Source organism: Dufourea novaeangliae, unplaced genomic scaffold (assembly GCF_001272555.1).
Source record: "Dufourea novaeangliae isolate 0120121106 unplaced genomic scaffold, ASM127255v1 scaffold28, whole genome shotgun sequence".
Classification (NCBI taxonomy): domain Eukaryota; kingdom Metazoa; phylum Arthropoda; class Insecta; order Hymenoptera; family Halictidae; genus Dufourea; species Dufourea novaeangliae.
In genome coordinates this window covers 876,203-901,513 of record NW_015373917.1, presented here as the reverse complement: position 1 = coordinate 901,513, position 25,311 = coordinate 876,203, and the positions used below count along the sequence as shown (strand labels likewise).

Sequence of the window (25,311 nt, the reverse complement as noted above, 5' to 3'; positions counted from 1 at the left end):
CCCTATGTTTGACAATAGAATACGGTGATACTTTTGTATTTCCTTTGATTGGAGACAATCTAAATAGACGACTATTCCGGTATATAATAAACAAAACCCTTTATATTCCCCTAATAATTTCTTCATTTCTGTTAAGTCTGAAATATACAAATGTTTTTTTCATTAGAATGGGTTCAATGTTTTGCAGTGCGGTCGCCTCTTGTAGATTACACGTAGAAAAAATAGCGATTAACTTATTATATATTAATAATACAATTTCATCTATTCTGCGTGAATGCAACGTGGATTAAATTCGCACATTTCAAATTTTACTATCTTGCAGTTGCTGGTTTTTCACGCAGAGAACAGAATAATCGTAGTGTGAAATCGATCTTATTAGTCAAACGAGACCTTGACTTTCACTTTCGTCTGCTACTCGAGCACGTGGCTTCGTTTGACAGCTTCTGCTTCTTTGATTCGATAGGTGGCGACCCTGTTTCATCCACTGTCGACTATTCTCAACAGTTACATTTCTGTCGAAGATGGCTGCATCCATATAGTGTATTAATTGTATTGTTACGAAATAGTTTCAGAATTGTTTATTTATCAGAATTATGGTATCGCAGCCCTGTTTCAACGGGTCTTTCGTAGCTAACTTGCCGTTTTCTTAACGCAACAGTTTGTTGATCGAATCTTTATGGATAACTGTGTTCCGTTACGTTGCACTCTATCTGCATCTTACTTGTTGCAACTCTGTTGTAACCTTTCCACGTGCGCATTTTAGTCCAATTTTGTTTTTTTCTTACGTTGATCCTTGACATACGAATCACCGACGTAATGGCAGATACGTTGCACAAAGATGGATACGAAATGTGTGAGTGGGAATGAATTTTATGATTTCGATTTCATGAGTTCAACTTTTCATTGTTATCAAGTGTTCCATGTTCATAGATTTTGTACCGATCTCTTACCAGTAGCTGATGCTTGATACTACAAAATAATGTTAATTTCACATTTCTTGTTAAATATTTGTATTATATAAAAGCTATTAGGGATAATAATGTAAATGGCATTGAATATTTATTGTTTTGTGTAAATAGCAAATATAGTAATGCGAGGGGGAGGTGCTAACATGGGAGTAGATAGTGATATGAAGCTAGAACCATCTAGTCCTACAGAAAAGTATACATTCTCCCGTTGCAGTAGTACTGGATCAGTGAATACACCGTCGTCATCTGCACATAATACAGGTAAATGATTTAGATAATTTGATTAAAATATGTAGTACATATCCAGTATTACATACGACTTATTTGAAAGAAAAAGTGATATCCACAAATCTTTTATGATATTATCCATTTATAGAGGATGAAGACAGTGATAATAAAAATTCCACTATAAGTTATAAGGAACGCAGAAGGGAAGCTCATACTCAAGCAGAACAAAAACGAAGAGATGCAATTAAGAAAGGATATGATTCACTACAAGATTTAGTTCCCACTTGTCAGAATACCGATTCATCGGGTTATAAATTGTCCAAAGCTACTGTACTTCAGAAGTCAATTGATTATATACAATTTTTACTGCAACAGAAGAAGAAGCAAGAGGAAGAACGTAATGCTTTAAGAAAGGAAGTTGTTGCGTTGCGTATTATGCAGGCTAATTATGAGCAAATGGTTAAAGTACAGCAAACACAGCTAGGACATGCTGAAATGCGTATATCCGATGAAACCAAATTTCAAGTGGTAAATTTAAAATTCTTTGTATAGTTGTTACATAAATGTGCGAGTATAGCTAATCCAATTTGGATACTGCTTATAATACAAACATTGTTTATAGTTCCAGGCAATTATGGATCGCTTGTTTCAAACATTCAACAACATTTCTGTAGCAAATTTTGCAGAATTATCTGGGTGTGTGTTCAGTTGGTTGGAACAACATTGTAAACCTCAGGTAGATAAGTTACTCTTTGATTTACGAGTCAACAAATAGCGCTTAATAAATATGTAACAAATGTTTCAGACTTTGGGCGAAGTGGTACGGTCAGTACTTCAGCAGCTTAACAGCCAAATCAGCTAGTCGAATATATTAATGAAGTTCATGATTGCACAATACAATGTCTATAAAAATCTTTTGCTGGTACTTAGGTCAATCATTGGTAGAGTTACCAGAAACGATGGGAACATGTGTGTTATATACAATACGGGTAGCATAATAATTGCACGAGAAATATAAATAGAAATTTATTTTATATATTAATATAGTTGTAGATACAGCCATAAAATGTGGCACAGAATTTCCTCAAGCCATTGTTGGGGACTGGACGATGTTAAATATTTTTATCAGAGATTTTTTATTACGTAAATTTTGCTGCATCAATATATGATACACAACGTATGTATATATGTGTATGAATGTATCAGAATATGTACATAATACAAATTAATTTGCAATATAGCAGCTTGAAATAAACATTTAGTCACCTCTGTTTACATTCCATCTCTTGAATAACCAATAGCGACAGATGTAACTGTTGAATATTATTAATAGTGTAGAAATGAAGGGCAAAATGAGGTTTAACCACCTGCACATCGGTGTTCTACCGTTTTTCCTAGTTTCTTAATTCTTTTTAACGGGTTTGAGGTCCCTGAACCCACAATAGTTTCATTTTTTATTAGCTTTGCCATCATTGTTGTCAACTCCTGTTCAAACGTTTATACGTTTGTAAAAATTTCATATTTAAGTTGTTTGTAGCTAAACTTTCTCGGATTCTGTAGGCATGCTTTCCCCTTGCGTAATATCGTTTAACAGTATTGCGTCCTGCCTGGGTCTGTTGGGGTCGTCGGGATCATTATTAGGACTATGGGCACGCCTCCTCTTCGTTCTGTCTTCCGGTCTGCAGCAAAGATCCCGAAAGATACAGGCATAACAGGCCAGCAGTGCACTCATCATCATCAAACCACCAATCGCGAGAACGACTACCAAAAAAAGAGATATTTCGTCACCCATTATAGTCCTTCGTAACCAATGTTCAAACCATCTGAAACAACAGTCAATACATTCTTATTTTCGGTTGGACCATTCAAGTAACAGAGGTGTGCCTTTTTGTTAATTTATATTTATATTATAATATTCCATTAAATAAAAGGTTACTAAAAGAAAACATTCTTCTTTTTATTTCTGCATTTATCAAAATAGCCCACTGTGACCTTCCTTTTATGACAGTCATGAAACGAAATAATGTTTCTTTTATAGTCCATTTTCTGGGATATCTGCTATTGCAAAACTATTTTCTATGAGATGATTCGGTTAATCATTACATGTGTAAATTCGTTTCAGGCGAAAGTATTTTTGATCAGAATAGATAAATAGGAATGTTTAGATACTTTTATAATTTATTTTATATACAGGGTGTCATGTAATTGGTGGTATACCGGGTAGAGGGTGATTCTACGTGAAAAAATAAGTCGAAAATATACAATAAACATTTTTTCATTCGAGGCTTAGTTTTCGAGAAAATCGGATTTAGAGATGCATCTACAACGCGTGCATTTGTGCTGGCAATCAGTAGAAACAGAATAGAATGAGCAGACGCACTAGCTAACAATGAGTCCGACACTCAACTGTTCTCGAATCCAGGAAATTTTCAAAGTCAATTTTCTCGAAAATGAAGTTTCAATTCTACGGATTCGTGTCGTTCTTTAATAGTGAAGAATTAAGATCAAGTTAAGATTTCTTGGCAACGAGAAACTGTTGGATACAAAATTTTAGTATCAATCCGCTATAATCCAATTTATTTGTCGGTGGTCACGTACGCGGGAAAAATCGTTGAACGAATTGCTCGAGAATATTCCGTATCGAGTGTATTTCATAGGATCGAATCTTGTACATATTTGTTGAATTTTTAATAAACAATAATTCTGCAAATACAAAGCAATTTTTTAATTTTCTTTTCTATTTAACAACTCAAAGGTATGTAACCCCTTGACGCGCCTACAAATCCGCTGTAAAAAGATAATTATTTTGTCCGATTCTTCAATTGGTGGTAATCCCGTAGTCTTACCGTCGCAAATGCTTTCGTCTTGTCGGGGCTTACACAGATTCCACGATCGAAACGCTGTTTCTCTCCACAAACATCGGCCATTCCCCGTACAATCCGGGAGAAATTCTCTCGAAACGCTCTCCCGCCCTTCATCCGGTACACGCTTGATCCTTTCGTGGCGACAAGTCACCGTGTAAAATTCGATCTGCGCTGGTTGGGTGGATCCGCGATGTCTTCGCGTGTCCCGCGACGCTCGACGTTGATGAAAAGCTGTTCCTCCTTCCCGAACGCGACAACAATTTCCATAGAAATTTCCCTCCGTGGACGAGGGCCGACACAATAAGGTAGATTCGCATACAAATTCGCGGGAGTCTTCATTTATGCACAAATGTTCGGACGTTTTTCGGTCCTCCCTGACATTTACTCACAGTCTTCTTCGATTCAATATTTCTTCTTTACTTGTTAAATTATATTTCGTAGGATTAGGTCGTTTTACGAGTCTTCGGTGTATTTCTATGTTACTGATGGTGATGATTTATATTCAGACACAGACGATTCCAGAAGTGACGTAAATAATAATAATGAAAACATTTTATCTTTCATCTCTTTTGAAGAGGAATAGTAAACCAACCTTTCCTCACTTTTCTGAAAAATTGTATCCTGAACCGTTCCCTATCAAGGAAGCGAAATTTCAAGATGTAATGACCCTTGCTGGACGCAATGTACCTTTTAGCGGCAAGTGGTCTTATGAAAACATACCAATCAATCGACAGAAGACGTTGATATAACTGAATGATACCAGCAACAATAGCAGTGGCCACAAATATTTTAAAATATTTCCATAACTGTAACTATCGTATTTTCATATACGTAATATTCAAAATATTAACTAAAAAAATTATTTTTTGCAAAAATATATTTTTCTTGCAAGTACGACTCTAAAAAACATTAAATTAATAAAATTTTATGCAAGAACCAGGTAGTTCTAAGGTTATTAAATTGCTATATATGTATAAGTACTAAACATTGAAAATTTTGCTACGAAGTAGAATGTATGTATTTAACAAGTAGTCCACAATTATTATATTGACAAGAAGAACTATTTTATGTCATTTTTTAATTTGTTAAACAGTTTTTTTAGTTTCTTTAAAATGAGTAAAAATGAAGCAGTCTGTTTCTTGCATCCAACTCTTCAATTATGTTGCATGAAGGTTACGAAATAACTAAAAAATTATATTACAGCCTATAAGAGTAACTCTTAATTAAAACTTATGCACAGAAACATGTAATTGCAGCGCATCTTAGAAAATAAATGGCAGAAGATTATAAGCTAAACAAGAAATCATCTACTAGGTTACGTACAGAAATATTCAAAGACTCTGAATATTGTTTGTACAATTATTATGTCCACGTGTTATTTTCGCATATACTTTGAACAAATTCGATTACAATATCGGTTTTGCATTTTCGCGTTCCAGACGCACCGAAAAAGCAGTCACTGCCACTTTCACCCTACTGAATAAACCCGTATACGTCATGCTGTAATATTTTATGTTACTCCATCTATACTTTACATGAAACTCCTTCGATTCATTTATACTTCATTCAATATTTTAATTTTCTCGAAAACATGCGTCAATTTTATTTTAAATTTATCAGTGTCTACTTCACTTTTTATATTCTTCCTAAATCGAAGCACTTTTAGTTACCCCGCTGTGCTTTCAGAAATTAAGTTCCACCAAACACGTGTAATGAAAGGAATCGGAAGACAATATATGTCTGCTCCAATTGGATATCAGCGAACGCGGTACACGAGCCACTGCGAGTACCTCTAGTGGAGTTGCACGTCACGAAAACAAAGATTCTCGACCGTGACGACGTTAAAATCTAAGGATGAACCTGCGAGAGCATCCGAGGACGACGCTCGCTTCACGAGAGCCGCGTGAGGACTGCCAACAGAAACCGAACACCGAACTCGCGCATCCTCTGGGTTTTCCGTCTCTCCTACCCTCTACGGGCGACCCTCGAACAGCCATGGACTTCTCCGTTGTGTTTTCCATGAGTGTTTTTTGTTATTATGAGGGTACATTCGAAAAGCTTCCGGTTCGAACGCCTTAAATCCATTTCCCCGAAAGAATGTATTGAGGCCATCGAATGCCGACTTCACTTTGGATAAGCAATGAAATTGAATTATTACGTTGACTGCCCTCCGTTTTGCTACAGGCAACTTTCGTATAACACGGTATTACCATAACCAGAGATGGGAAAATTCGTTATCTAAATTAAAAGTATCGAATAACGAATAAAAGATAAAAAAGTATTTCGCCATTTTTAATAGAGATCTAACTCATTTTTTGGATGTATGTATATTAGAGTGGTGTTTATTTGATCCAAAAAATTTTGTTGTGTCTTTTCATGGGATACCTTGTCGATGTGTTCACCCTTATGAGTAAGTAATATGGTATTTTTTAATATTTTTTTCAGATAAATGTTAGGTGTTGCTACCAGTTATTATGGACAGGTGAAATGCAGTTTGTCGAGTCTGTCGAAAGAAGAATTTACGAGAAACTGAACCGTGTCGATACCATCCGCGAATCTTATCTCTGAAAGCTTCTCTAGAAGCAGAAAAGCTAGGATCCGGTGTTATGATCCCCGTGGGAAAGATTCGATTCCGTACTCAATAACAGGGTGACAGATACCTGCGAAAGAATTCGATACATAACACGATATATCCCTTCAAGCTGCAAATTCTTCAATTCGAAAAATTTCATATGTTCTTCGCTGAAAAAACCTGCACGTTGTAAAATAATGTAAACGTAAGAGTGTGATTTTGCATGAGAAAATCATATAATAATAATAATATGTCTATTACTACAGTAGTTGGCTGATTAAGAAAAAGAAAAACATAAGGATAGTTGTATTAAGGATAGTTGTCATTCACATAAAAAATGACTAGAAAGTGTAAAAGGACATAAGTATTAATCAAAAAAGAATTATATCGATTAATACAAGAAATTATAAGGAACAATAGGGTAAAGAAAGAATACAAAAGGGGGTAACAAATCGTGAGAAAGACAAAAGATATAAGTACAAAGAGCATAAAAATTCATGAGACTGAATGCAGGAAACAGAAATATTAAAACGTTTATAATACTTTTCCATTTCTGTTGCTGGTAGGAATATTTTAACGGAGTTGGTACATCCTGCGTTTCAACGTAAATTCAAGGTACATTCAGTTTCAGTTCTAAATAAGTCTTCCCATCCGTTTCTACCGAGTCTGCTGAATAGGCGCGCTTCATGCCTGAACAGTCACTGGAATTCCTACTAACGCGAGTTTAACAAGTTTCGAGTATTACTTTCCTCTTTATCCTTGTCTCCTGTTTGCAAAAATCGTTAAAGTTGTCAAAACTACTTAATGCGTTTTAGCAATTTAACTTTATTTGAAAATGATTTCAATAGGACGTGTTGATGTGTGAAAATAAGTATTGGATTTGTCAAAATATAGTTGATTACTTCTTGATACACTTAATACAGGGTGTTTTCAAAATGGTGGTGCAGCCCGGAAGAATGTGATTCTAAAAATAAGTTGAAAATGTAGAACAGCATTTTTTCTGGACAGCTCACCATTTCTGAAGTATTTTTAATAAAAATTTTACTTACTAATGTTTGCTTAATATTTCAGGGCCATATTTTCGAAACTCCAAACTATCAGAAAATCCCCAAAAAATTCAAATTTTTGAAGGTTCTAGAGTGTAATACCCCCTTAATACGCTAAATGAAAAATATGGGATATTAAAAGTGCAACCACACTCCATTTATAAACATTTCATAATTTTTAAATGTATAATTTAGATTTCTGGCTTAATGGTTATTCAGTGATATGCAATCAATTACTGGTTGGTTTATTCTACATGATATTCTGAGACAATTTAGGGATCCCCAAGAAATTTCCGGCTGACAAATCCCATTTTTCTTGCGGAGCGGGCGGAACTCTTATCAGAACTAACGAAAGGAAAGAAGAAAAACTTCGATCTGGGCGGTTCAATCGAATTTACTCCTCCGTACATCCAGTCCCGAACGAGCACTTTCGGTGTATGCGAATTCCCCAATCACCGGGCAAAAATGCACAAGCGTCTTGTCGTAATGGCCGCCGTCTCTCTGATTACGCGTTGTCTGCCGTCGTTTGCCGGCTCTTCACCGGGCAATCGGAACTTTCCCTTCCGCTCCCTCGGGTCGGACGAAATTCTCCGTCCCCGAACATCGTTTGTCACTCGTTCAACGAGTATTTTCGGCTTTCCACCCCTGTCAGATGGTCGCCTATCTCATGTATGGCCCTCGAGAAGCTACGGAACCCGCACGGAGTTCTGGCTGATGTGGCATCGTAAGACGAAAATTAGGATTTAGGGCGTGCTAGTGAGGTTGGGAGGGAACCGATGGGCGGTCTAACTTTATGTATTTGCACTCTTCTCGAGCATGAGTTATTTTATGCGAAGAACGTGCGACCGGAATGGCTGAACGCTGTTTAAAATGTTCATTCGACGGATGTAAATACTGATGAGTAGACTGGAATTTTATGCATTTACAGCGTATAGATCTCTGTGAAATACAATGAAGGAGACTTCTTTCGGTAGATGCAACGAGTTTTCTATTTTCTTTTGAACACAATAAGATACTTAGGGGAAGAAAGGAATTTCTATTTTTGTTTTTGTCTTTATGAGCAACCTTCTAAAATGTGATTTTGCATAAAAGTCCGCAACCTACTGATGAGGAAGTTGATAGGATATTAGATACTTTTATTTTTTTTAACATTTTGTGTCTCCGTCGGAGATACTTTTACTTTCAAACGCGTTCAATTTCCATATACACCAACGTTTCGACTGAACTAGGTTTCATAGGTTCTATTTCGTTTTATTTCACAATTATAGGTTTTTCATTTCTCCAATCTATTTACGGAGTACTAACAAGCCGATTTGTACTGATGAAAATGTAGCAACTCGAGCGTATATCTCCGTAGACTATACTCGGAATGCAGTATTGGCAGAGCAATCAATTGCGAAAGCGTATTGAAGATTATTGCCAGAGAATTCATCCATATTACGCTATTTAATAAGCGATACGGATCTGTATCGTGTTATCGATCGTCTCTTCGCCTGCAGTTACAGTTCTCTTTTTCTATTCTTTGGAGTCTCTACTCATCTATAGACTATTATTCATGTAAATTCCTATTTTCATACTCCATTCTATAAAAGTCACATTCAAAGGAAAATTTGATTTCACGAATTAACAGGATTCTTTTTACATTGAACGTAAAATGAAAATTTTTTTGATCGTTATCAATTTTTTATTTCAATATGCTCTTTATATTTATATTTTTCTTTTTCAGTCATTTCATATTCAGATGGACATATACGATTTTCCTCATGAATTTCATTTTGTCGCGTAGAATTATTTTGATCGAAACATGAATTTTGCTGCACCCAGTAGTATTATCAGAATGTCTCGTCTGCCACCGGTAGTAAAATCAATCGATGCGTCTGACTAGTTTATCGAAACTGTATTTTCTCTGAGAGGTGAACGCTAGTGAATAAAATAAAAAAAATACTGGCATGTCGTGTATGTGAGGTTATTCGACTCACGGGATGGGTTAAAATGTTCATATTGCGGTGCAAAGAAGGGGGGAAACGCTGACGCCGAAGCAGTTTAAGGTACTGGAGATTGGTCACTTCTGTTGGAGTATCGATTGAGGTCAGAGAAGGGTTCAGTTTTTGTTACTTCCTTCCCTTGCACTTATTTCTTTCGATATTCAGCCTGTACAGTACGATTCTCTCTCCTTTCTTTAATAAAAATAACATTATGAATTTTATTCAGTACCAGAAACAATTCTTTCGTGATGCATTAAGATGCAGTTATTCAAAAAAAGTTCTTAAAAATTTCAAAGATATTTCAAGTCACGTAAGGCACACTGTACTAACGAATGTGGTAAAAGAATAGAAACAAGCACAATTCACATTTATAATTTTCTAAAAACTGATTTTGTCTTATGTTTCATGTATATAATTTTTACTGGCAAGTAGTCTATTAAAATTCGATTTCTTTATGTTGATTTTTAATGAATATTTCTGGAATTAATACCATTACACGCAGTTCATTTGTTCATGTTCCAAGTTACGATCGATTTCAGTTCGGTCGAAGTATTACCAACATTGTTGCTCGAGTAAGCGAGAAATTTTGATTAAATTCGAAAACTTTTGGAACCGGAACTGTACCGTCCACGACATTTCTCGCGAGAACTTTAATGCTAAAAAATGGACACAGTAAAGTGTATAATGGGTGTAGTTTATAGTCAAATGGAATGTAGAACTAATCGCTAAATCTGAAATTATTTGTTCTTATCTTTAAATATTAACAATTCTATATAGGACATTTTCACTTCACATTAATTTCTTTCAATATATGCATTATACATATAATATTCGATTGAAAGTCACTTACGCTTTCAACGTTCCCCTTCATTGTATACTCAATTCCAGTTTGTTTCCTGAGTACGACAAAAAAAGTGGAAGAGCAGAAGATATTAGCATACAAATTGTGTACCATTGAAAATTCACTCTATTGAATTTACTAGTCTCGTTCGTTCGAGATTCACGAATCTTTTCGAGGCTTTTACGCTCGTCGATTATAATTTCATAAATCTAAGAAGCGCGAAATGGCGTACTTCTCACGGAAGATGTTTTTAAAGCAGTCATTTTCACGGGAACGTGAGAAAAATTGCAGTTAAGGGATTCTTGTGGGGCTGCGAGACAGCGCCGACCTCCTTATTCACGAGGTTTCTAGACATTCTTGGTAGTACGCTCTTGCTACTCGTTCGTATAAATACGTCGCAAAAAGATGGTTTCTTTCACCTCTGCAGTCGCAACAGGATGTAGGCTTCACGCTTCGAGAAAATTAGGTTTCCTATTTTTTTTCAAATTCTTCTATTTTATATAATCTAAAATTCCTTTGTTAAAATTTCATTTCCTTCTTGAATTTACACTTTTTAATCAATGTTTCTGGAAAATGTGTATATTATAACATGTGTTCTTATAAGGTCTTCCAGAATATAATTGACAGTCACTTTGTTAAGATTTTATGTCTTTTTCAAGCATACAATCAACAAAAGTCAACAGAAATAACCTCTGCAAGTGTGCATTCTGTGAAAAATTAATTCTTTTCAGAGAACTATATAGTCTCCGTAAAGAATAGAATTAAATTTTAATTAATTTTTTCCACTAAACGTCTGTATATTTTCCACTATGTACCAATGAACGACAAGAAACATATCTAATGTATTTATCTGATGTTCTCGCGAGTTCTTGAAAAATTAATAAAAAACAGGAACGTGACTTTGATCGATTTTTTTTACTCAGGAGTCAAAGCGTCCCTGAGAAGGGCCCTCAGGTCAACGATTTCTTTTCTTAATCTGTCTATATCGTTCTCCTCCAACTGTTTCTCCTTTTTCCGGAAGTAACGTTGCACCAGTTGCGACATCACTATATGAAACAGATGGTCCTTATCCTTTTCCGAGGATTCCTATTGAAAACAATACAAACAGGATAAATTCGTCAATTCTATGTCTTTACAATAGGAACTTGTTTCTGGACGTTTAAATCTTTACTAATTCTATTGGATAAAATCACATTGAATTTGGGGACAATTCATATTATTTACTATACACGGTCAGGCAAGAGGTAGGAGAATGAGAAGATCCATTTATGAATTAATGAGTTTCTATTTACTTCCTTTTTCGTGACCTGATCCATAAAAAGATGGATCTGCCTGGATACCACCTGGTTTACTATTAACAAAGAAGTATTTTTATTTATTTACTAACGATAAAGCAACACTTGTTAATATCCCAGCGTGCCCGTTTGTTTTTTGGGGGGTTAAGGAATATTTTCACGTATTCGATGATTGGCTGAATACCAACGTACGTTGGGATGATATTAAAAGGCGATGGAAGAGTTGTCGTCAGCATGTAGTCGACGTAAGCCTAAAAATTTGAATTAACTAAGTCTATTTACTGAATTCATAGGAACACACTTAAATCGAAGCAATTTCCTCGTATGTATCGAACCTCTGTGCGGCCAAACGTCCATTCGACGATCATATTCTCTGTGACTTGCGTTAGTGTGTTCGACATGCACGCGATTAACATGTTTAGAATCAATATCACAGCGATAAACGTGTATCCTGAAAGAAGAATAAGAAAATTCTGAATTTTTATGATAATCATGGGCTATATTAATAAATATTATAATGTGTGTTTGTAGTAACATAACATTCTAAATATTGGACACAGCAAATAACAAACTTAAAGATTGTTCCTACAGGATAAAATCGTATATAGGATACATATTTGGAAATTAAAATTAAGAAAGAAAAAATTTTAAACTTCGCTAATAATAAAAACACTTTGTTTTTACTTTAACGCACAATTCTTTGATCTTCTAATTATTAAATGTATTTTGTTATACATTTTTGATTTTTACTGTGAAGTTACTTCTACGTCTTTGTTAGAACGTATTTACGGAGTATTATAAACTTTACCTGCAAAAGCTATATAGCCTCGCAAGCTATATAACTTACCAGCGAAAGCTATATAGCCGATGGTCTCCGTGAAAGTATGATAATTGATGACGCTCTCCTGGTCCGATTGCCTATGAATGTTCTCAATTATCACGTCCGCGCTTTCGATCGGGCTCATGCAGAAGAGCGCCCAGAAGTAGACCTTCAAAGAGGCTACGAAACTAACGAATGAGTTCGCTTGTTGTGTCTTGATTTTTGATTCGTCGTCGACCTGTACCATCCCATCGTAGTATTGATACAGTTTGCATGTACCTGAACAAAGAAAACATTTAATAATAATAATAATAAAAATAAACGAAGTCTACTATAGTATCTTGCAGCTTTTAATAACCCTCATGAAAGAAAATTGATATTATAATTCAGTAATAATGTATGAGATTACTGCAGGAAATAAAATTGGAACTAAAAATTGAAAAAAAAAGTAGGGGACCATAGTACGTAATAAATGTTGGTGTGTAGACTTTGTGGTACTAATAGGAACAGTATTACTATAACAAATTACTAGGAAATTCTTATCGAAATTCAGCACGTTTGAACGAAGTCAGTTTATATAAAATCAATCGGAAACTACGGACATTTACCTGTGGTAAAGGCCAACAGGATGATTGTGAAAATAATAGTGAATTTCAGGACGTCGAAGATCATTTCTCCCAAAGAGAGTTGAAGGGGTCCCAGGTGATAATTCAGCTGGCAAATGTGCAATAATTTCATGAAGGCCATTATCGTCGCCAGAGCGAAAAGTCCTTCGGCAATCAGCGTGGGATCATACTTGTGCCAATATTTCCTCTCCAATTCGAGGTCTCCTTTAATCCGCACGTCTATGGCGGCGGCGATCCAAAACAGGAATGTCAGATGATATAGAGACAGCATCACTAGATCAAACCTGAAACAGTTTTTCCATGAAACTTCTACATTTATGATTCTTTATTTCACTCTCACTATATGATAAGTTCTTAATTACATTATATTCACATCAAACTTAACATTTCCTCATTAAATCCCACATGTATGAACTATAACACGTGTGTTTCTGTTTCATCTTAGACCATTCTGTTCAGAAATTTATTTCTAAGTTATTCGCAAACAAACTGTCTCATCCTGTCTGTTGAAAGTTGTCCAATAAATGTCGGCCAAATGGGTTAACTCGAAGAAAAATTTTATAGTGTTTACGTAGAAAATTTTGTTACGTTATCCATGGATTTTTAATATCGTACCAGTACCACCATTTCGAGAAAAACCTCCGCGGACCGTGTATCAAGCAAACTCGAATCGGCTCCCAGGTATAGCCGATGACGTAGATCATCAGGAACCAGACGTACACTGACGAAGCAGCCAAAGGTCAAAAGTCGAAGGAAGAACCGTTCGATTCTATTCGATATGACAGGGAATCGTTTGTATACCGGTATCAGGTGCTCCGCGAAGCTGTTCGGTCTTGTCGGCGTTGGACTGGAGGAAAACGATGAAGAGGAAAACCAGGTAGCTTGCGGATGACGAGATGAACTTGTTCACGGGCGACTGATAGAACTTTGAATAGTTCGAGTTTGGTGCGAAAACGAGGAACACGAAGATCACGGGCAGCATGAAGATACGCCACAATACGTATGGAATCTTCAGCCACATACTCATTATTTTCCACTCGTACCAGCCCTTGATCCAGTTGCTTTCGATCAACTGAAACGTAAGTTCGTGCAGATTAATTGGATGTTTAATGTTTTAAAGAAATAAGACATTTAATAATTATTAAATTTTCGGCGTTTGTATAAATTAGATAAAAGTACACGGTTAAAGAAAATGACGCACAGCATGTAGGCACACTCATACAATTACGAATCTTTTTGGTTTTTTCCTTTCGGATAACAGACTACCCGGAATCGTATCAGCCAGTAGACTACTGTTATTTTAAGGGACTGTACTAAATGACTTGTGATTCTGTTAATTTTTATTATTTAAACTTTAATAAAATAATAAATATTCTTTAAATATAAATAAATATGTGGCTCTATGGTAGATATGAATAAGTGTTATAGTTTCTTTGTAAAAAAGAAAGTTAAGAAACCTTAAAAAATGGCCATCTAAACTAGAAGACCCTCTTAACATCAACGACGAGGAAACTGGAAGCTAATTATGTAGACGTATTTTAGATCCAGTCTTCCTTAAACCAAATCTAAAGTTAAACTTCCCACCTAGACGTCTTTCCAGAGACAACAGAATAAACTAAAACAATAGAACGGATAATGAAAATTTCTACTCCATGATATTTAATGACCTGTTGTACATTGGGATGTGCCACGAAACTCTTCTGTTCGTAATGGAGTGCAAATAGTAATCTGGGGTATACGAACTTGGAGGAAATAGCAAATCCAGTAGTCTGTTTCAAGATTATTTCCACCTCTTCGATCGTCCGCGCGCAACCGATCAGCTCGGTTGCGAATTCGGAGATATCCTGCAAAGAGAACGTTGCTTGGTCAATGGTATTTGATTATAGAGGAGATGTCGATCAACCTTGGCGAGGTTGATATACTCGTGATAGAATTCTCTGTCGAAGGATGCAGCCCCGCTGAGCTCGTAAGACAAATTGAAGGCTTCGAGAATTGGGTCGTCGACCGTCTGGCAAATGTATGCTGGGTTTGTGATCGCCTTGTACGAGAATAATCGCATTTTCGCCATCGTCAGCAAATCGGATCTATCCCGTTCGCTTCTGCGCTGTCGAACAACGATGTTATTAATTAAACATGGCGCAATGGTTTCGATTTTATGATTTCATTCAGCCACGAGAAAATTCATACTTGCATTCCTCACAGTTGCAGTTCGGCGGATGCGGCTTCGGGATGGTATGGTGTCTCTTTCGAAGGAAATTGATCAGCTCGAAGTGACCGCACTGTGCAGCCACCTCGAGCGGAGTCGCATTATCTGGGAAATCAGTGCTCTGTGTGACGCCGACGTACTCCAAGCCCGGCGACAATTTATTCAGACTGTTTAATATCAAAGTGACTATTTGCAGTTCGTTATCTACAATAGCGTGCAGGTGCGTATCCCCTGGATCGATTTCTGGAGAGGACAGGAGATATTCAACCATCGCTATGTTTTTGTTTCGAACTGCAATGTGAAGCGCCGAGGTACCCTGGAAAGGAAACAGGTTGTTAATTGCGAAATTATATAACAAACACTGAAAAGTGGGTTCCTTCATGATTAACAACGTGAAGTATTAACGTAAATGTACGTTTTATAACGGTTTTATTCAGTTTCATTATTGAAATTAAGTTTTTAGATTTTAAATTTATTATATATTTATTGAATTTATCTTTATTATTATATTAAATTAATTAAATATTGATTTAGAATTTAGAATCGTACTATGTATATATTAGAGCCAATATTTGATTCATCATCATATTGCTTATTATAGAAATTTGTAAATTAATGTGATGCAATAATTTATGGAACAGTGCACTAGGGGTTAATACATTTAATATTTTCGCTCAAGTAGCGAAAGGCTTTAAACAATAAAAGATAAAACGCCATGAAATACGTTATAAGTGTGACGTAAAATGTAAAGAATTAATTTCTTACATTTTCGTTGAATAATTTAATATTCCATGTGCTGCATTTTAGAGACACGTAATTACATAGATGCATAAAATCCGCAGACTACTAATTAATATTTGCGTAATTTACATGCTGCAGTCTTTGCAATATGAATATTATTACAACGAAATTTCCGCTTTCATTAAAGTACCGTTTACGTACAACAAAGGCTAACAGCTCAGAATATTACTATTTAAATTAAGTCGCTACAAAGGACTACTTCACATTAAGTGCATTAGTCATTAACATTTTACACAGCGAAACATGCAAACTTTCGAAATGGTTTAATATCACACACTGGACAAAGTTGCTACTCCTCTTGTTGCAAATTCTGTAACACTCACATTATCGTTCGTATATGTATAATAGTTATCACTAGACAGCGAATCTTTATGTAAAATGATATTTTACAAAGTAATTCCTAAAGACAAGAAGAAAATGAAGAATTTTCTTTGTCCCTTAACTACCCTATTGGATGAAGAGTAAACTAAAGAACTCAACGTATGTATCTGATAAAAGTTTTGTCTTTCATTATATTCCACAGAGTCCATAGGCTGTAAGTGCATAAAATCCATAATCTAGTTATCATAATGAATACAATCAGTTTGACGATAATTTTAATAAAAAGTCCTAGGTGTCCAGTTGCTGGACCAGTTAGCGTCCATGTCATCAGGCTTTCCATGCCCACGGAATTCCTCGTTGGCGACGAACTCGCGGCACTTTCCGACTTTTGGTGAAATCGACTTTCGAGCTTGTATCTGCTTCCCTCTGTTTTCTTTTTTTTTTTACTTCGATCGTGGGTCCTTTTCGTCCGGTGAATGGGAGGACAACGTTTGTCGCCCATCTGCGGCGCGTTTACAGAGGCGGCTCCCGACAATGGACCGGGCCCATTGTTGCCCGTCGACAACGGTCACAATATTCCGTGATATCCTGGCTTTTCGACGGGGTCCCCGTCTGGGGGGAACCTGTGTACATCGACACGCACCGACACAGTGCCACCTTGTGATATATGCTCGGTGAAGGGCCATCACCTTTCCACGATCGGCAGCTGCCCGACCAAACGCCCTCGTGACTCCACGCAATTTTCGCGGGCTGGATAAATACTGGCGATGGGACCGTGCTCAATAACGTATACATACAGTGGCCGAAATAAGGATAGGTTCACTTTAATTGGTTGACATAAAAATGTGTTTTATGTTGTATTTTTGATTTTATTTATTATCACGTAGGGCACATTCTTGTGCAACAATAACAAACGGCACAGTACGTTCCCGAAAACGTAAACGGAAATAAACACGGTAAACCAGACGACGCGGATAGTGAACCTATCATTATTTCGGTCACTGTACAGTATCGTACAAAAGTATTCGTACACCGTTTAAAACGGAACAACTTTTTTAAAATTAGTCCAAATGATTTGAGCTCTTTTGTGAAGTTAGGGACATTAGTTTACTAAATGATGTGTAAAAAAAATTGAAAAAGTTGAAATTGCTCGCATCACCAATAAATGTACTGCTCGGAATAATTGGAGGATTGTTTTCCACGGATGAATTTTGGAAATCCGACCGCATGTCGGAGTGAAGTAAAATATCGTGTAGTTTGTCCGGGGATATATCACTTACAAGGTTCGGAGGTTGACACTTCGAAGACCACAGAGTGGTTTCGAGTTTCGACCCTAGTAGAACTTTCGAGGCCTCTCGAGTGACCCCATTCATTTGCGGATTGCTCACAATTTGTCTTCCTTCTGTTGATTATTCATCGAATATGTCGGTTGACACGTGGTTCAATGCAAGTTTTTGGAAAATATATTCCTTGTGATTGATCGGTGGTTTTGTACGTTGAAGATTTCCCCTCTATTCATTGTAAATGAGGATTCATGTCTCTGAGGCGAGGTCTAAATTGAAGGGTCTAGGGGAAAAACGATGAGAGTCCAGTTTTTGTAAATTTTGAGGGACCGAAACTTTGTCTAAAAAGCTAAAATTGAATTAAAGGAATATACATACATACATATGGCTTGATCGTTCTCTATTTGTATGTACTAATAGTGCTAAATTATTTTACAAGTATTTTTAATAGAGAATATAATTGAAAATTGAAGTCTAAGTTTGGTGCAAATTGGCTCGAACAGTGCACAAGGGTTAATTATAATCCAATAATTGGAGTAAATCCACGATTAAGACATATAGAACGTGTTCGACACAAAACCACGAAAATCTCAGTCGACATTCAAACAAACTAAGAATCGTCCAACTTTTCTAGATTCCACGAACGATCACCCCGCAAGCAGACGGCAAACAATTCCAATCAAAACTCGCAAGGGAGGAGAAACCTGTCGGGGAGGGCCATTTACCAAAAATCATCATCCTTTCCAAGAATCCCCGGTTCCGAGATTGGCCGAATTCGGGAATATGGAAATTCCTTGAATGACTCCCGATATCTCATGGATATATTGGGTTGCCTTCCGAAAACGAGAGCAAAGCGCGGGGTGGACAGCTCGCGGCCGAGTCCGATGGCGAGGGGATTCCCCCCTGGGACAGAATTTACAGCGGGACCAGTCATTTGAATAATTTTTATCGGTCTTCGGCTGAAACCATTGTCTTGTAAAGGACGGTCTGAAATATGGCCGTAGATACACGGAGGCAGCCGAGCTTCTATCGTCCCGTTTCACTCGCACACGTCTCGTCCTCTCTACTCTCCTCTTGCTCTCCTCTCAGCAACCAAAACCTCTTCCGTCGCGTCCACCTTCGCGTTTCTTCGCTTCCTCTTCCAGCGTAGTTTGCTCTTCGTCTGATGTCCACGAAGGCGGCCCCCGTTCGCCTCAAAGTGAAACGAGGGTTGGGCTTTTTTCGGAACCCTGAAGAGAGGCGGATGACACGACTGAGCACTGAACGCGCGCGCAGTGGAGGGATAAACATTCCACGGGGGGTACGTGTACCACGACGGGGTGAAGATCCGAGATAACGAGACCTCGTCTTACTTTCCGCCCTTCCACCTTCGACTGTTTCTGGGAGTCTTCTTCTTCCTACGATTCTGCTTCTCGTCTCCTTCCTCCGTTTCATCCACATCGTCCGCCTCTGCTGGCCATCGCGACCCCTGGGACGGCGTTTGCTCTTTGAACCCGGGGATACGGTGGACAGTTCCGTGTAAATCATCGGCTGGGAGTGATTTCGGGAAAAAGGGGTTGACAGAACACCAATGGACTCAGACGGTAGACAGAGGAAAACGAGCGGCGTCTACCGGCTTTACCTGGGTCGTTCTTGGTGAATCAACGTAAACGGCCGACACCACTTTACGGTTGCGTTGTGGGAAACCGGGGATGGGAGATAAATTCGGGGATCTTTGGGAGACGGCACACGGTTTGGGAACTGTCTTTGAATGGTTTCTTTTGCGACCTGGGGTTGGGAACCCGTTTGGCAAACTCGCGCTCTGATTGGTCGGGGTTTTTCGTTAATATCTCGGTAACGAAGCAACAGATTACATTGTTCCTAAGGAAAAAGTTGTTAAAGCTTAAAATATCTGGCGAGGCTAGTCTTACTTTTTAGTATGTTTCCTTTTCGTTCGGAACCTCCCTTTTTAAAAATAATTATGTTTATTATATAAAACATGCATTAAATAAAGACCTGGAAGAACAATTAACTTACATTGACATAAAATGTTTAGTATTGGACGCTACTTTAGGTGATAAGGGAGTTTCAGATGAATCTGAATCGATAAAGAAAATTATTCTACCAACATTCAGGTGTATAATGAGTAAGATTTATATTACGTGATTGAAAATAATGATACAATGAAAATAAATACTTGCCTCGCAATTCCGTACCCGTAAATGCTATTTGTATATAAAAGAATGTGTATATTATATACATTATGGATAAATAAACATAGTCTAAGTGAATAATATTTCATTGTACTGTTCAAAGCAATAGAATACATCAAAATTACCTGAAAATCTGTGACGTTGATGTTGAAGTTCGGATTCTGGGTGAGAAAGTGACGCACAGCTGGCACATTTCCAATGTCGACGAGATCGAAGAATTGCTTCTCCAGATTCTGCAAATGCGAGACAATCACGCTGGAACGCTGTAAATAAACATACTTATTAGTAAAAGAACAACAATTCACAGTATTGTCACTAACTCTGATTACAAATCAACTTGTTACTTATAGAAAGTCTACACTACAAGTCGTATAAAAAATTAATTAACAAAAAGCACAAGAATTAGTAAGAAACGGTTAATATCACGTTTAAAGACTTTAAATCATTAACGTTAAATTATTAAGGCCGTATTGAGATCTCGAAAAAGTAAAAATAGATTAAATACTCACCCTTTGTAGTGTGTCCTCGTTTATAAAGGGCATTTTAATTACTTTGCTGACTAGTCAACATAATCTTTGACATGAAACGATTCAATGAAGTATTAATCGAATTTATGCGAGTTTAATTAAGCAACGAGAAACAAGGAAACATCGACATGAATTAACTTCAGAATAATTATCTTTTTTAATTGAAAGATGGAAAAATGTTACGCGAATTTGAATGATAAATTCCATATTCGATTATGCCCTCTCCTACAACAGTATGTTATACAGTTCTAAAATAATACTTCAATCTTAATTCTGAAATTGTGTTAGGAACAATATGTTGATAATTAACCAGTGACAAAGTTCACTATCAGTAATTTACTTTTCTAATAGAAAAATAATTGTCCATATTACATTATTACTGCCAATATTTAAATCTTAAACTTCTGTGGTACAAAAATGAACCAAATTAACATATTTTCCAATTGAAAAACAAGCTAGTGAAATCTCTTCGTAGAAAAATTTATTAATTAAAAGAGAGATTTTACCTACCTGATCATTTTCTCCGTTTAATTTCATTAATTTTCAACGCAACCTGCGTTCTGAGATCTGCCATGGAACGGTGTATACAATCACAAGGGACTAGGTGTTTCTGCTCTGTTTAATGATTTACTTTCAATCTATCGATGGTCTATATATACATAATTTATAATTTGTTTTTCCTGCTACGTACAAATAATAATATAATATAATAAAATATAATATAATAATATTAATAATAATTACTATAATATAATAATATATAATATATAGATTTTCTGGGGATAACTTAAGTGTCAATGTAGCAACCGATCTGGCGTGAAATAGTTATTTTTATTCCCGGTTCGGGACATCGATTCCTCCTCGTCAACCCTGAATTCCGATCCTGACTGTTTTACTATACACAGCGAGGTGGGGGTAATTCAACGTATTCGTCTGTGAATAGAATTCAAAATTCAACAACAGCTAAAGTCCCGAGGGCGGTCGAGGAGACGCAGCGTAGTCGCATAATTTCTCGGGTTTCTACAGAGAATAGATAGAAAATAGCGGACTATGTACAACAATTCATTCCCCCTTTCGTTTTCTTTATTCTTTTTTTTTTTTACGTTAAAGCGCGCTTAATCTATTTCTATTCCACGGATCGTTTGAAGCAAGACAACGGGGACGTAATACTTTCGTTTTAGATTCTGTTACCTTAAAAGGGGATACAAGCGGAAGGGAGAGGCTGACGAGAATGTCAGTATTCGAGGTGTCTATAAATGTTAAAACATGTAATATATCAGCGTTCTATAAAATACAGCTTTTGAGAAAGAATTTTCAAACATTCTGTTGAATATTCGACGCAATGTACACAGTTGGATGCAGTTTTTGAAGATGAACGAAAAATCATTTTAATGAACACGCAGTTAATGTTTCATACTGCCTATGTAGCATCGCCCGCGGAAATACAATTTACCAGAACGTTACAGAAAAACATGAAATATTGTAAAATGAAAAGGTACGCGTTTCACAAAACATTCCCGAACTATTTTATATCTCGACTAAAATCTCGCGTAAAAATACAGACTGCGTTTGAACATTTCATAAAATCCATCAGAGTTGAAATATTTTGTAAAGTCAGAAACAATGTATGAAACTGTTTCATCGGAAGGATAAAACACTGAATTTCCGTGAAACGTAATTTCCGAGAATTTAATGAAGCAAGTATAATCGGGATTTTACACAGAGAGCAGCTGGGAGGGATTTATCAAAAGTTTCGTATTAAATAAAAACTGTACAAATAAAAGCGTCGCCTCGAGTTTAATACGTGTCCGTTAACGTCCATTCCGAGTGATTTATAAACTCCGTTTTAATTCAATTAATTATCGGTTTAACCGGGTTTCCGTCGCAGGTCCATCTCGGAGGACACGATGTGCGGCCAATTCGCCAAGGAACGAGGAAAGAGAACATTTATATTATATACTTGTATTGTACACACACTACAATGTCAAGAGAAAAAGCTTCTTTAAAGCTTCGTTTCACTTTGTTCGTCCCTACATATCTAGTATACTACACGTCACTCGGTGAAAGGAGGTGGGTCACTGGCCAGCAAACTTCGAGTCTCTTCGTCAACGTTATCCACGTGATCGAGTACGTTTCTCCAAAAGCAAAAAAAGAAAAACAGAGTACCAAGAGAAACACATCTCCCCTGTATCTCTCTTCAACTAAATACAAATTCATCGACTACAGTCGGGACAAAGTCCATTGGGCCATTCAAGGCCATCAAAGACTATCCCCTTTCAAGCATCCTCTTGGGATCAGAGGACATTAGCATGAAGCGAACGCGTAAAACATCAACCGACGATTATAAAATCGACCAAAACGACCTTCAACATCCAGTCGATCCCGTTCCGTCTATAATCGTCGTGACAGGAACCGCGAGCACGCGCACAGAGTCTTCAACACCGTGTCCCCAAGAGACGCTCGGAGTCTTCGAAGGGGTGTTCACCACCGATCTACTCTGTACACGTTTCACCCATCACCACGAGGATCCCCGAATGATCCCTTCGTCGTTTCGAGGCTTCCACGCGAAACGAGACTAACAATTTCCCGGGCCGCGTTTCACGTTGGCCCGTTCTATAAAACTAGACTTGTTCCCCTCGTCGACGAGGCACACGTTCATTGATAAAGCATCTTCGTTGGCGTGACGTAGGACGACACCCAGTAGAGGAACGAGGCGTACCAATGAATCCCCTCCTGTAACGTTCGTCCGTCTTGCCTAATGTCTGGTTGCCTTGTGTCCTCGATCGTCCACCGTCTGACGAAGAACGACTCCAGACTGGTCCACATTCTGTACGGCAGGAAGCCCATATGGGCGATCCATTGGCTGTCCAGGAACGCGTAACAGGATGCCACCACGTCGTCAACGAGGAGGGTTCCTTCCCTCGTCAGGGGAGCGTAGATACCCTCCTCGAGGACCAGCCGGCTGTCGACGACCTTGTCCCATCGCAGACGATGATTCACCTCGTTCTCGTCCGTCGGATCCCTCACCAGAATCCTGTCACCCGACTGTACCCGGCCGGCAAACATCGACGATCTGCCCTCCACAGGCAGCAAATGGGCCGGCGTCAGAGTCAACACTCGGCCGGACTCGGTGGTCAATCGCACGAACTGTCTCCTCTCCGTCAACGAACGGTCCAGAAACGCGATCACCTCGCTGTAGACAATGTCGCCTCGGGAATCGAGGGCGGCGATACGATCGCCGAGACGCACCTGGTCCAACCTGATCGCAGACCCGTCCTCGGTTCGTACCAGACTCCTACCTGGGAAACAACCACCGGACTTCGCCGCCGACGAGGATTCTGAAAGCAGATAAACGGCCTGGTTAACCGGTGTGGTCCTTTGATCTGGGGTTAATTTATGTGTTTTGGATGGTATTCAACTGTTATTTTTTTCTTTTAATCTGTTCACTGATCTCCTACAGGGTGTCGATAAAAATGTGGGACACTCATCTCTCTACATCATATTTACTAGAACTTTCTCATTTTTCTCCAGATGCAGTATACATTTACAATTATCTGATTGGAAATTATTCGATAGAAGAAAAAATTTGGAAAATCATGAACCATTCTTGTGAAAATTAACAACAATAAATACGTTTAGCTCTGTGAAAGAAGGGAATTTCTTTTGAACCCTAATTTGAACGCTCCAACCGGAAGAGATCGGGTAATCGGATCCGTTGGTGCAGCGCCGCCAGATCAAAAGGATCGTCGAGACGATCGAGGAGGGACGAAAACACGAGAAACGAGCCGTAATCATCAGAAATTCGAGTAATCGCGGCTCTGGGACCAGGTCCGATGTAACAGCAGCGTGTCTTGTTCGCGAGTTCCTTGTGAACAGTTGCGATTTCCCCGGGGAAGTGTTTTGCGCGATGAGATTGAGGGACGGCGGGCCTCATTTGAATTTAAATTTCTTTGCGCGACGCCATCGATCCGACTTATCGCTGTTTCTTTATCTCGATGTGACTTTAAAATTCCATGAAACAAAAACTATTTGTCTCGATTAACTTTACACTTTTAAGGCGTACGAACCTTTAAAGGACCAAAATCCTATTTTTAGGTAATATTGTATACAAGGGTTTTTTAGTCTGAATAAATTGGTTCAGTTGCCTGGGAACATAAGCAATTTTATATACCCAGCGAACGTGTTAATACACTCATTTATAGTTTGATGCAGTACTTTATATGTATAGAGTTTTCAATACGGACTCCATGGGGAACCATAATAGCTCCGATATGTGGTTATAATACTGCAGCCATATGGGATCCTACAGCAGGTCATATACCCTCTATTTTCGTTATTAACTCCGAAGCATCAACAGTGTTATGTCCTGTAATATCAAGTGAAAGCTTCTACTTGAACTTTTTTATTCATTTTAATAACTTTAAATGTTTCGACACATTATGATTAATAATTGTTTTTTATGTTAAATTTGTTGCAAGGACTATACGAAAGCTGCTAGTACGTATATTCGAAAAACCATTTAAATTCTGTAGAAAATTAATTTTTAAAAGATGAATAAACTTATTAAAGTGGTTGAAAATAAGTAATACTATTGAGTATTAATTCATTAATAGAGATTTTATTTGTAATTCAGTTGCAGAATATCCTATAATGAAAATAATATATAATTTTTTATTTTCGATAGGCAGGTATCTGCAAAACCTGTGAACTAACGACATCTAACAGATAGTTTACTG

General features: G+C 37.5%; 2 protein-coding genes across 2 annotated transcripts in view; one reads left to right on the top strand and one right to left on the bottom strand.

Annotated features, from left to right (window-relative positions):
• Positions 1-801: 801 nt before the first annotated feature.
• On the top strand, positions 802-2,360 carry LOC107194303 (max-like protein X). Its single transcript, XM_015583906.1, has 5 exons — positions 802-853; positions 1,080-1,229; positions 1,345-1,724; positions 1,819-1,932; positions 2,002-2,360. The coding sequence occupies exons 1-5, from the start codon at positions 817-819 to the stop codon at positions 2,056-2,058; spliced, it is 738 nt and encodes a 245-aa protein (XP_015439392.1). The 5' UTR covers positions 802-816; the 3' UTR covers positions 2,059-2,360.
• Positions 2,361-23,079: 20,719 nt separating this feature from the next.
• Positions 23,080-25,311, bottom strand: part of LOC107194302 (sonic hedgehog protein A) — a 51,306-nt gene continuing 49,074 nt past the window's right edge. Inside the window, exon 3 of the mRNA XM_015583905.1 lies at positions 23,080-23,913. Coding sequence (XP_015439391.1) covers positions 23,231-23,913 — 683 coding nt within the window. The 3' untranslated portion in view covers positions 23,080-23,230. The remainder of the gene's footprint in view (positions 23,914-25,311) is intronic.